At 58.3% G+C, this 13,356-nt stretch overlaps 1 protein-coding gene across 3 annotated transcripts in view; it reads left to right on the top strand.

Moving 5' to 3' along the window:
* BTBD9 (BTB domain containing 9) overlaps positions 1-13,356 on the top strand; it is a 183,544-nt gene that overhangs the window by 45,157 nt on the left and 125,031 nt on the right. For all 3 annotated transcript variants that reach the window (XM_073671700.1, XM_073671698.1, XM_073671699.1), the window contains exons 4-6: positions 11,701-11,965; positions 12,670-12,889; positions 13,213-13,332. In XM_073671700.1, the coding sequence (XP_073527801.1) occupies positions 11,701-11,965; positions 12,670-12,889; positions 13,213-13,332 (605 nt within the window). The remainder of the gene's footprint in view (positions 1-11,700; positions 11,966-12,669; positions 12,890-13,212; positions 13,333-13,356) is intronic.

The following is a 13,356-nucleotide window of genomic DNA, read 5'->3' as shown; positions in this document are numbered from 1 at the left end:
TACACAGGTGCGGTATGATGAGCCCCTTGTGCGCCCCCTGTGGTCGCTCTGCCTCCTCTGTACACAGGTGCAGTATGATGAGCCCCTTGTGCGCCCCCTGTAGTCCCTCTGTACACAGGTGCGGTATGATGAGCCCCTTTTGTTCCCCCTGTAGTCCCTCTGTACACAGGTGCGGTATGATGAGCTCCTTGTGCGCCCCCTGTAGTCGCTGTGTACAGAGGTGCAGTATGATGAGCCTCTTGTGCGCCCCCTGTAGTCCCTCTGTACACAGGTGCGGTATGATGAGCCCCTTGTGCGCCCCCTGTAGTCCCTCTGTACACAGGTGCGGTATGATGAGCCCCTTGTGCGCCCCCTGTAGTCGCTCTGTACACAGGTGCGGTATGATGAGCCCCTTGTGCGCCCCCTGTAGTTGCTCTGTACACAGGTGCGGTTTGATGAGCCTCTTGTGAGCCCCCTGTAGTCCCTCTGTACACAGGTGCGGTATGATGAGCCCCTTGTGTGCCCCCTGTAGTCCCTCTGTACACAGGTGCGGTATGATGAGCCCCTTTTGTTCCCCCTGTAGTCCCTCTGTACACAGGTGCAGTATGATGAGCCCCTTGTGCGCCCCCTGTAGTTGCTCTGTACACAGGTGCGGTTTGATGAGCCTCTTGTGAGCCCCCTGTAGTCGCTCTGTACACAGGTTCGGTATGATGAGCCTCTTGTGTGCCCCCTGTAGTCCCTCTGTACACAGGTGCGGTATGATGAGCCCCTTTTGTTCCCCCTGTAGTCCCTCTGTACACAGGTGCGGTATGATGAGCCCCTTGTGCGCCCCCTGTAGTCGCTGTGTACACAGGTGCGGTATGATGAGCCCCTTGTGCGCCCCCTGTAGTCGCTGTGTACACAGGTGCGGTATGATGAGCCCCTTGTGCGCCCCCTGTGGTCGCTCTGCCTCCTCTGTACACAGGTGCAGTATGATGAGCCCCTTGTGCGCCCCCTGTAGTCGCTGTGTACACAGGTGCGGTATGATGAGCCCCTTGTGCGCCCCCTGTAGTCCCTCTGTACACAGGTGCGGTATGATGAGCCCCTTGTGCGCCCCCTGTAGTCCCTCTGTACACAGGTGCGGTATGATGAGCCCCTTGTGCGCCCCCTGTAGTCCCTCTGTACACAGGTGCGGTATGATGAGCCCCTTGTGCGCCCCCTGTAGTCGCTGTGTACACAGGTGCGGTATGATGAGCCCCTTGTGCGCCCCCTGTAGTCCCTCTGTACACAGGTGCGGTATGATGAGCCCCTTGTGCGCCCCCTGTAGTCGCTCTATACACAGGTGCTGTATGATGAGCCCCTTGTGCGCCCCCTGTAGTCCCTCTGTACACAGGTGCGGTATGATGAGCCCCTTGTGCGCCCCATGTAGTCGCTCTGTACACAGGTGCGGTATGATGAGCCCCTTGTGCGCCCCCTGTAGTCGCTCTGTACACAGGTGCGGTATGATGAGCCTCTTGTGCGCCCCCTGTAGTCGCTGTGTACACAGGTGCGGTATGATGAGCCCCTTCTGCGCCCCCTGTAGTTGCTCTGTACACAGGTGCGGTATGATGAGCCCCTTGTGCGCCCCCTGTAGTTGCTCTGTACACAGGTGCGGTATGATGAGCCCCTTGTGCGCCCCCTGTAGTCGCTCTGTACACAGGTGCGGTATGATGAGCCCCTTGTGCGCCCCCTGTAGTTGCTCTGTACACAGGTGCGGTATGATGAGCCCCTTGTGCGCCCCCTGTAGTTCTGTACGCAGGTGCAGTATGATGAGCCTCTTGTGCGCCCCCTGTAGTCGCTCTGTACACAGGTGCGGTATGATGAGCCCCTTGTGCGCCCCCTGTAGTCGCTCTGTACACAGGTGCGGTATGATGAGCCCCTTGTGCGCCCCCTGTAGTCGCTCTGTACACAGGTGCGGTATGATGAGCCCCTTGTGCGCCCCTTGTAGTCGCTGTGTACACAGGTGCGGTATGATGAGCCTCTTTTGTTCCCCCTGTAGTTGCTCTGTACACAGGTGCGGTATGATGAGCCCCTTGTGCGCCCCCTGTAGTTGCTCTGTACACAGGTGCGGTATGATGAGCCCCTTGTGCGCCCCCTGTAGTTGCTCTGTACACAGGTGCGGTATGATGAGCCTCTTTTGTTCCCCCTGTAGTTGCTCTGTACACAGGTGCGGTATGATGAGCCCCTTGTGCGCCCCCTGTAGTCCCTCTGTACACAGGTGCGGTATGATGAGCCCCTTGTGCGCCCCCTGTAGTCCCTCTGTACACAGGTGCGGTATGATGAGCCCCTTGTGCGCCCCCTGTAGTCGCTCTATACACAGGTGCGGTATGATGAGCCCCTTGTGTGCCCCCTGTAGTCCCTCTGTACACAGGTGCGGTATGATGAGCCCCTTGTGCGCCCCCTGTAGTCTCTCTGTACACATGTGCGGTATGATGAGCCCCTTTTGTTCCCCCTGTAGTTGCTCTGTACACAGGTGCGGTATGATGAGCCCCTTGTGCGCCCCCTGTAGTCACTCTATACACAGGTGCGGTATGATGAGCCCCTTTTGTTCCCCCTGTAGTCACTCTATACACAGGTGCGGTATGATGAGCCTCTTGTGCGCCCCCTGTAGTTGCTCTGTACACAGGTGCGGTATGATGAGCCCCGTGTGCGCCCCCTGTAGTTCTGTACGCAGGTGCAGTATTATGAGCCTCTTGTGCGCCCCCTGTAGTCGCTCTGTACACAGATGCGGTATGATGAGCCCCTTGTGCGCCCCCTGTAGTCGCTCTGTACACAGGTGCGGTATGATGAGCCCCTTGTGCGCCCCCTGTAGTCGCTCTGTACACAGGTGCTGTATGATGAGCCCCTTGTGCGCCCCCTGTAGTCCCTCTGTACACAGGTGCGGTATGATGAGCCTCTTGTGCGCCCCCTGTAGTCGCTCTGTACACAGGTGCGGTATGATGAGCCTCTTGTGCGCCCCCTGTAGTTGCTCTGTACACAGGTGCGGTATGATGAGCCCCTTGTGCGCCCCCTGTAGTCGCTCTGTACACAGGTGCGGTATGATGAGCCCCTTGTGCGCCCCCTGTAGTTGCTCTGTACACAGGTGCGGTATGATGAGCCCCTTGTGCGCCCCCTGTAGTCCCTCTGTACACAGGTGCGGTATGATGAGCCCCTTGTGCTCCCCCTGTAGTTGCTCTGTACACAGGTGCGGTATGATGAGCCTCTTGTGCGCCCCCTGTAGTCCCTCTGTACACAGGTGCGGTATGATGAGCCTCTTGTGCGCCCCCTGTAGTCCCTCTGTACACAGGTGCGGTATGATGAGCCTCTTGTGCGCCCCCTGTAGTCGCTCTTTACACAGGTGCTGTATTATGAGCCCCTTGTGCGCCCCCTGTAGTCCCTCTGTACACAGGTGCAATATGATGAGCCCCTTGTGCGGCCCCTGTAGTTGCTCTGTACACAGGTGCGGTATGATGAGCCTCTTGTGCGCCCCCTGTAGTCGCTGTGTACACAGGTGCGGTATGATGAGCCCCTTGTGCGCCCCCTGTAGTTGCTCTGTACACAGGTGCGGTATGATGAGCCTCTTGTGCGCCCCCTGTAGTCGCTCTGTACACAGGTGCTGACGCGCCCCCTGGGACATATTCCTTTTTGAGGGGAATACCCGGCACCGGATCAGATGGGGGGTTGTAGTCTCCGAGCGGCTGTGACCCGGCCCCGTGCCCAGGGCGTCAAGCTCAGTGTTATGTGGCAGCTTTACAGATGTTACTAAAGTTCTTTTGTGTCGACTACGCCACCCGTTGTGATGCGGTCACTGTGGCCGCCGCTGCAGCAGGGTCCGCTGAGGCTGATGGTGGATGCGCAGCTTGGTGGGATAACCCCCAACGGGAGGGGTATAGCCTCAGAGGGGACAGGCGCAGAGGATGGGGGTTGTGGTGGTGTGGTGCAGCCGGCAATGAAGACAGACTCGGGTTGTGCAGTTAAGGGAGTTTACTTACTGCTGATGTTTCGGTCACTCCAGCTGCTAGTGACCACCCGAGCCGTGCTGCGTCCACCAGGTCCTGGATCCAGCCAACCCCCAAACAAGTCCGGAGCGTGGCCCTGAGCTCTCCCTCTGTCCTTTCTTCAGCCGTCCCCACCAGGGATTCACCTAGGTCCAGCTCCCTCGGGCCTTCTTTTGGGACACCCTTGGCCCTGGGTTCCCTGACCCTTCACGTGGTGTGCCTTCGGGGTGAATGTGGTGGGTGACCGTGACAGACACTGCCCACGGTCTCCGGTCTCTGGCTGGGGAATGTCTTTACCCCCACCAGCTTGGGTTCCGGTACCCTCTTGCTGACTCCTCACCCGGTGCTCTAATTTGGGTTCTTGGGTCCCTTCAGTCTTCCCCCTCTGGGTCTTTCTCTTTCTTTCTCCTCTCTCTCTCTCCAGGGCTGCTGTTTCCTTCTCTCTCTCCAACTGACTTGTTCTCAGCGTCTGACCCTGATCTAAGTTGGTGCCCTCCTTATATATCCCTCTATGTGTGAGCTCAGGTGACCAGCACCCAATGAGCTCCTATCACTACCCAGACTGCTCCCCCTATCTGCCCCTACACTACATGGGATGTACCACCCCCCTCCCACTCCAGCCAGGAACAGGCTCGGTTGTACCTGCACATTTCTAAGTGGGAGTACCGTCGGCCTGCTCCTCTGGAATGGGATGTATGTAGTGCATGCAGTCTATCTGAGCTCAGTTCCACACTCCTTCCTTACCCGGGAGTGGAATATCACACCTCTGGGTTGAGGTGCAATACCCCTGTAGCAGCCGAATCCTCAGGGTGCTACATTCCCCCCTGGTAAATCACAGCACGTCCTCGGGCTGTAAGACATAAAACACCAAAACATACAAAATTTTTATATGAACATATAAAACATATAAGACATTATATATATAACATATCTTATCAGATAAAACTTTCTCGTAGACTTCTCTTGTCTCTGGTTCCTCCTCCGGACACTGTGCAACGTGTGTCCGGGAAAAGTGCGACAGTCTCTTAGAAAAATCTGGTTTTCTTATAAAACCGGTAGGGGGCGCTTTAGGACGCGCAACTATATACAGGGGAAGTTGGAAGTTGGCCGCTCTCAGTCCTCGGCCAGGTAAGGAGGGAAAGGGAATGGCTGCTCACAGTCCTCAGCCTGTAGGATGAAGGGGTTAACGGGTAACAGTTCACTGGTCCCAACGGGGACTATTTTAGCAGCAACAACAGTTCCAGTTCCTTTATACCCTGATTGGGTAACTATTTACAACACCTGCTCTGCCGCACTCAACGGCGTCTTCCTCCTGCTCTTTGCTTATAGCTGGTTGTTACTTCAGACCCGTCCGGGTCCTCTTGCTCCTCCTCCTCGCACCGCAACTCCTCCTCCGTCAGGCGGTGTACGTGGAGGGCGTAAGGTCCTTTGGCACACTTGTGCCGGGTGAAAGTGACCTCGTCTCCGACGTAGAGGTCACGGCCTTTGTGACCTTCCGGCAGGTGGGACTCGACGTCTCTGCGAGTCACAAAAACGTCACCGCGGTTGTTACGGTCCCGAATAAAGCCCCACCCATGCTGCGGGTTGAACTTTATCACTGTCCCGATGGTGCGGGGACAATGCGCTGCACGGGGGTTCCTCCTAGTCCGGCTCTTCTGCTCCGCGCTCTGGATTTGGGCCTGTTGTTCTCTGACCCGCCTCTCCTCCCGTTCTCTCTTAAACTCTGCCAGCTGTTGACGGCAACACTCTGTACGTTCAGCTGCGGCTGCCCGAGTTTCTCCGGTGAACCCCATCAAATCTTCTCCCGTGGGGTCCCACACGAATTGGGCTTCTGCTAGAGGAGGCGAGACCCGAGCCACGGGCTTCGGAGCCGGGATTAGGGGCTCACACAAGGGCCCTAGTCTTTGCTGCCGCTCCAGCTCAGGGTACCCTTCGGGCCAGATGAAGGGCCGCCCGTCCGGCCATGTGAGCTGGCCGAAAAGGTCCTCCCCCAGGTGTGGCACCCTAGGTATTGCGGGCGCGGGCGCAGTGGTGGTGGCGCCCGGGTTGCCCAGGCCTTGCGGCCAGGCCTGGGGCACCTGGAAGGTGAAGGGCACCGTTAGGACGGCGGCGCCCTGGGCTACCTGGCCTTGCGGCCAGGCCGGAGGCTCCGCGGAGGTAGGGGGCGCTGTTGGTGGTGCGGCGCCCGGAGGTACTAGGCCTTGCGACCAGGCTGGTGGTACTTCCTGCTTTGTCACGCTCCGGGTCGGTGCGTGTGACGTCACAGGGGTCGCGGCGGCGGCTTCCGGTCGGGGCCTAGTCCATGGCGGTGACCTGGCGGCTACGGGCACAGCAGGGGGACTTTCGGGCTCTGCGACGGGGAGCTGGGGCAGGTAAGCGGTGTCACGGCTTGGGGTATAGGCGTCCCCTTTACCTGCCTCCATGCGTTCGGCTCCCTCCTCGGCGCCGTCTCCGGCCTTAGGTCCTCCCGCGCCATCCTCAGAGGCGGTCTGCTTCCTCTTCCAGGGTAGCGTGCTCCGTTGACTAGTCTCTGGTTGCTGGGCCATCTCCCGGCTCCACTCCGCCAGTATCTCCCGCTGTACCCGGGCCATCCTCCGTGCGAGGCCCTCCAGGGCTGTTTGTGCACACTCCCGGTCTCGGGGGAGCTGCGCTAGGATCTCCGCTAGACCTAGCGGGGTTGTGGACTCTAGCAGGCTCCTGACCATCGGGTCGGTGCTGCTCTGCTCTGCTTCCGGCAGGCTCCTGGCCAGCGGGCCGGTGCTGCTCTGCCCTCCTTCCTCGGTCTCTAGCAGACTCCTGGCCAGCGGGCCGGTGCTGTTCTGCTCTCTTTCCATCTCCGGGTGAGCTTTTCTGCTGCTCCTTTCCAGGCTTCCTGCCTCCGGGTGCGCTCGCTCCAGACTGCTCCAAGCGACACCCATCTTTTCTCTTTTCTTTCGTCTCCTCCCACTTCGAGGGCGGTCCCGGGGCAACTCGGTGACTGTCAGCTCCAGGGGGAGTTCTTTCACGCTGACAGACACCTCCAGCATCACAGTCTCTGTTGGTGGGGGCGGTTTCCACTTTTGGCGCCATTTTCTGTCCTGGCCCACGATGGGAGGTGGCCTCCTGCCCTCCTTTGGCACGCCCATAATGGCGTCCGCTGCTCTTCCAAGGCGGGAAATCTGCGGTTTTGGCGGGAATCGCTTCCCAGTGGCGGGAAACTCTGCAGATGGCGGGAACAAGCTGGAAATGGCGGACAATCGGCGGGAAACGACTGGTGATGGAGTCCGATGGCGTGGACCCTCCGGAACCGGCGGGAGACTTCTTTCTGAGGTAAACTTGCACTTTTCTTCAGGCACGCAGTACCCGGGTGTTGCGGGCACGTAATCCTGCCGACTACGCCAAAGTTGACGCGCCCCCTGGGACATATTCCTTTTTGAGGGGAATACCCGGCACCGGATCAGATGGGGGGTTGTAGTCTCCGAGCGGCTGTGACCCGGCCCCGTGCCCAGGGCGTCAAGCTCAGTGTTATGTGGCAGCTTTACAGATGTTACTAAAGTTCTTTTGTGTCGACTACGCCACCCGTTGTGATGCGGTCACTGTGGCCGCCGCTGCAGCAGGGTCCGCTGAGGCTGATGGTGGGTGCGCAGCTTGGTGAGATAACCCCCAACGGGAGGGGTATAGCCTCAGAGGGGACAGGCGCAGAGGATGGGGGTTGTGGTGGTGTGGTGCAGCCGGCAATGAAGACAGACTCGGGTTGTGCAGTTAAGGGAGTTTACTTACTGCTGATGTTTCGGTCACTCCAGCTGCTAGTGACCACCCGAGCCGTGCTGCGTCCACCAGGTCCTGGATCCAGCCAACCCCCAAACAAGTCCGGAGCGTGGCCCTGAGCTCTCCCTCTGTCCTTTCTTCAGCCGTCCCCACCAGGGATTCACCTAGGTCCAGCTCCCTCGGGCCTTCTTTTGGGACACCCTTGGCCCTGGGTTCCCTGACCCTTCACGTGGTGTGCCTTCGGGGTGAATGTGGTGGGTGACCGTGACAGACACTGCCCACGGTCTCCGGTCTCTGGCTGGGGAATGTCTTTGCCCCCACCAGCTTGGGTTCCGGTACCCTCTTGCTGACTCCTCACCCGGTGCTCTAATTTGGGTTCTTGGGTCCCTTCAGTCTTCCCCCTCTGGGTCTTTCTCTTTCTTTCTCCTCTCTCTCTCTCCAGGGCTGCTGTTTCCTTCTCTCTCTCCAACTGACTTGTTCTCAGCGTCTGACCCTGATCTAAGTTGGTGCCCTCCTTATATATCCCTCTATGTGTGAGCTCAGGTGACCAGCACCCAATGAGCTCCTATCACTACCCAGACTGCTCCCCCTATCTGCCCCTACACTACATGGGATGTACCACCCCCCTCCCACTCCAGCCAGGAACAGGCTCGGTTGTACCTGCACATTTCTAAGTGGGAGTACCGTCGGCCTGCTCCTCTGGAATGGGATGTGTGTAGTGCATGCAGTCTATCTGAGCTCAGTTCCACACTCCTTCCTTACCCGGGAGTGGAATATCACACCTCTGGGTTGAGGTGCAATACCCCTGTAGCAGCCGATTCCTCAGGGTGCTACAGTGCGGTATGATGAGCCCCTTGTGCGCCCCCTGTAGTCGCTCTGTACACAGGTGCGGTATGATGAGCCCCTTGTGCGCCCCCTGTAGTCGCTCTGTACACAGGTGCGGTATGATGAGCCTCTTTTGTTCCCCCTGTAGTTGCTCTGTACACAGGTGCGGTATGATGAGCCCCTTGTGAGCCCCCTGTAGTCCCTCTGTACACAGGTGCGGTATGATGAGCCCCTTGTGCGCCCCCTGTAGTCCCTCTGTACACAGGTGCGGTATGATGAGCCTCTTGTGCGCCCCCTGTAGTTGCTCTGTACACAGGTGCGGTATGATGAGCCCCTTGTGCGCCCCCTGTAGTTCTGTACGCAGGTGCAGTATTATGAGCCTCTTGTGCGCCCCCTGTAGTCGCTCTGTACACAGGTGCGGTATGATGAGCCCCTTGTGCGCCCCCTGTAGTCGCTCTGTACACAGGTGCGGTATGATGAGCCCCTTGTGCGCCCCCTGTAGTCGCTCTGTACACAGGTGCTGTATGATGAGCCCCTTGTGCGCCCCCTGTAGTCCCTCTGTACACAGGTCGGTATGATGAGCCTCTTGTGCGCCCCCTGTAGTCGCTCTGTACACAGGTGCGGTATGATGAGCCCCTTGTGTGCCCCCTGTAGTTGCTCTGTACACAGGTGCGGTATGATGAGCCCCTTGTGCGCCCCCTGTAGTCGCTCTGTACACAGGTGCGGTATGATGAGCCCCTTGTGCGCCCCCTGTAGTTGCTCTGTACACAGGTGCGGTATGATGAGCCCCTTGTGCGCCCCCTGTAGTCCCTTTGTACACAGGTGCGGTATGATGAGCCCCTTGTGCGCCCCCTGTAGTTGCTCTGTACACAGGTGCGGTATGATGAGCCTCTTGTGCGCCCCCTGTAGTCCCTCTGTACACAGGTGCGGTATGATGAGCCTCTTGTGCGCCCCCTGTAGTCCCTCTGTACACAGATGCGGTATGATGAGCCTCTTGTGCGCCCCCTGTAGTCCCTCTGTACACAGGTGCTGTATGATGAGCCCCTTGTGCGCCCCCTGTAGTCCCTCTGTACACAGGTGCGGTATGATGAGCCCCTTGTGCGCCCCCTGTAGTTGCTCTGTACACAGATGCGGTATGATGAGCCCCTTGTGCGCCCCCTGTAGTCGCTCTGTACACAGGTGCGGTATGATGAGCCCCTTGTGCGACCCCTGTAGTCCGTCAGTACACAGGTGCGGTATGATGAGCCCCTTGTGCGCCCCCTGTAGTCGCTCTGTACACAGGTGCGGTATGATGAGCCCCTTGTGCGCCCCCTATAGTCCCTCTGTACACAGGTGCGGTATGATGAGCCCCTTGTGCGCCCCCTGTAGTCGCTCTATACACAGGTGCGGTATGATGAGCCCCTTGTGCGCCCCCTGTAGTCGCTCTATACACAGGTGCGGTATGATGAGCCCCTTGTGCGCCCCCTGTAGTCGCTGTGTACACAGGTGCGGTATGATGAGCCTCTTGTGCGCCCCCTGTAGTCGCTCTATACACAGGTGCGGTATGATGAGCCCCTTGTGCGCCCCCTGTAGTCGCTGTGTACACAGGTGCGGTATGATGAGCCTCTTGTGCGCCCCCTGTAGTCGCTGTGTACACAGGTGCGGTATGATGAGCCCCTTGTGCGCCCCCTGTAGTTGCTCTGTACACAGATGCGGTATGATGAGCCCCTTGTAGTCGCTCTGTACACAGGTGCGGTATGATGAGCCCCTTGTGCGCCCCCTGTAGTTGCTCTGTACACAGGTGCGGTATGATGAGCCCCTTGTGCGACCCCTGTAGTCCCTCTGTACACAGGTGCGGTATGATGAGCCCCTTGTGCGCCCCCTGTAGTCGCTCTATACACAGGTGCGGTATGATGAGCCCCTTGTGCGCCCCCTGTAGTCGCTGTGTACACAGGTGCGGTATGATGAGCCCCTTGTGCGCCCTCTGTAGTTGCTCTGTACACAGATGCGGTATGATGAGCCCCTTGTAGTCGCTCTGTACACAGGTGCGGTATGATGAGCCCCTTGTGCGCCCCCTGTAGTTGCTCTGTACACAGGTGCGGTATGATGAGCCCCTTGTGCGACCCCTGTAGTCCCTCTGTACACAGGTGCGGTATGATGAGCCCCTTGTGCGCCCCCTGTAGTCGCTCTATACACAGGTGCGGTATGATGAGCCCCTTGTGCGCCCCCTGTAGTCGCTGTGTACACAGGTGCGGTATGATGAGCCCCTTGTGCGCCCCCTGTAGTTGCTCTGTACACAGGTGCGGTATGATGAGCCCCTTGTGCGACCCCTGTAGTCCCTCTGTACACAGGTGCGGTATGATGAGCCCCTTGTGCGCCCCCTGTAGTCCCTCTGTACACAGGTGCGGTATGATGAGCCCCTTGTGCGCCCCCTGTAGTTGCTCTGTACACAGGTGCGGTATGATGAGCCCCTTGTGCGCCCCCTGTAGTTGCTCTGTACACAGGTGCGGTATGATGAGCCCCTTGTGCGCCCCCTGTAGTCGCTGTGTACACAGGTGCGGTATTATGAGCCCCTTGTGTGCCCCCTGTAGTCGCTCTGTACACAGGTGCGGTATGATGAGCCCCTTGTGTGCCCCCTGTAGTCGCTCTGTACACAGGTGCAGTATGATGAGCCCCTTGTGCGCCCCCTGTAGTTGCTCTGTACACAGGTGCGGTATGATGAGCCCCTTGTGCGCCCCCTGTAGTTGCTCTGTACACAGGTGCGGTATGATGAGCCCCTTGTGCGCCCCCTGTAGTTGCTCTGTACACAGGTGCGGTATGATGAACCCCTTGTGCACCCCCTGTAGTTGCTCTGTACACAGGTGCGGTATGATGAGCCCCTTGTGCGCCCCCTGTAGTTGCTCTGTACACAGGTGCGGTATGATGAGCCCCTTGTGCACCCCCTGTAGTTGCTCTGTACACAGGTGCGGTATGATGAGCCCCTTGTGCGCCCCCTGTAGTTGCTCTGTACACAGGTGCGGTATGATGAACCCCTTGTGCGCCCCCTGTAGTCTCTCTGTACACAGGTGCGGTATGATGAACCCCTTGTGCGCCCCCTGTAGTCTCTCTGTACGCAGGTGCAGTATGATGAGCCCCTTGTGCGCCTCCTGTGGTCACTCTGCCGCTCTGTTCACAGGCCGCGCTCCTGGACATTGTGCGCAGAGACTCATTCGCGGCTCCGGAGAAGGAGGTTTTCCAGTCTCTGATGCGCTGGTGCCGACACAACACGAAGGAGAATCACTCGGAGATCATGGCCGCCGTGCGCCTCCCACTCATGAGCCTCACCGAGCTGCTGAACGTGGTGCGGCCGTCCGCGCTGCTCACCCCCGACGCCATCCTGGACGCCATAAAAGTGCGATCGGAGAGCCGCGACATGGACCTGAACTACCGCGGGATGCTAAGTACGAGGCTGGCGGTGGGAGGCTGGCGGTGGGAGGCTGCGGGTGGGAGGCTGCCGGTCACATCCAGAGCTGCAGACATGTTGCAATGCTCCGGCCACATCCAGAGCTGCAGACATGCTGCAATGCTCCGGCCACATCCAGAGCTGCATCTACAATCTTACTTCACAATATAAGCATACGCCAAAGCGTCAGAGCTGCATTCACACATGTAATACTCCAATCATCTAGAATTGTTACATCCAGAGCTGCAGACATGCTGCAATGCTCCGGCCACATCCAGAGCTGCAGACATGCTGCAATGCTCCGGCCACATCCAGAGCTGCATCTACAATCTTACTTCACAATATAAGCATAGGCCAAAGCCTCAGAGCTGCATTCACACATGTAATACTCCAATCACACATCTAGAATTGTTACATCCGGAGCTGCATTTATAATTCAGCTTTGTGTTAAGCCACGATGCACTGCAGCATATGACCTGAACCAATGACGAGTGCAAGTAAGGATAGCGTCCGAGGTGTGAGCTCCGCTCTGGGGGTGACCGGAGTATAAATAGGATATGTGCAGAGGGTGCTAGCAGAGAATGGTGGTCCAGATATACAGGGAGCCCCCTGCAGGTATAACAGGGCAGCACATTTTCCGCCGTCCCCCTGACTTGTCGCGTATTCTTCGCCTTTTCTGACACCTTTTCTCCCCTCCCCCAGTCCCGGAGGAGAACATCGCCACCATGAAGTACGGAGCGCAGGTGGTGAAGGGGGAGCTGAAGTCGGCCCTGCTGGACGGCGACACTCAGAACTATGACTTGGATCACGGCTTCTCTCGGCACCCGATCGAGGACGACTGTCGCTCCGGTCTGCAGGTGAAGCTGGGGCAGCCGTCCATCATCAACCACATCCGCCTCCTCCTCTGGGATCGGGACAGCAGGTACGTCCGTTACAAGGGGACCCCCTCTGCCCATCGGTGCCGTCACTAATCTCGGGGTGGGGGCCGTAGACCTGCTGAATATTAGACAATCGCTTGCTGTGCAATTCCTTAATATTGCATTGTTATTGCTTATCCTAGACGTGGATTGACTCCGATAACAGTTGCTCTTTGTGGCTTTATGGTCCATAAATGCAATGCCAGACATTCAGTAAAGACTGACACACAAGGAGGAGAGTAGACGAAGCTGATCAGCGAGCTGTGTAGTGGAGCGCAGATAAATGCCGTGATGGCAGAGCTGTAATCCCGCCGTGTGTTGTCCGCAGGTCGTACTCCTACTACATTGAGGTCTCCATGGATGAGCTGGACTGGATCCGCGTCACCGATCATTCGCAGTTCTACTGTCGCTCCTGGCAGAAGCTCTACTTCCCGGCTCGGGTGTGCAGGTCTGTCCGGCTCTCCTGGGCCTG

Source organism: Phyllobates terribilis, unplaced genomic scaffold (assembly GCF_046119375.1).
Source record: "Phyllobates terribilis strain yellow unplaced genomic scaffold, ASM4611937v1 Scaffold_3__8_contigs__length_932513732, whole genome shotgun sequence".
NCBI classification, from domain to species: Eukaryota; Metazoa; Chordata; class Amphibia; order Anura; family Dendrobatidae; genus Phyllobates; species Phyllobates terribilis.
This window is presented reverse-complemented; position numbering and strand designations above follow the sequence as displayed.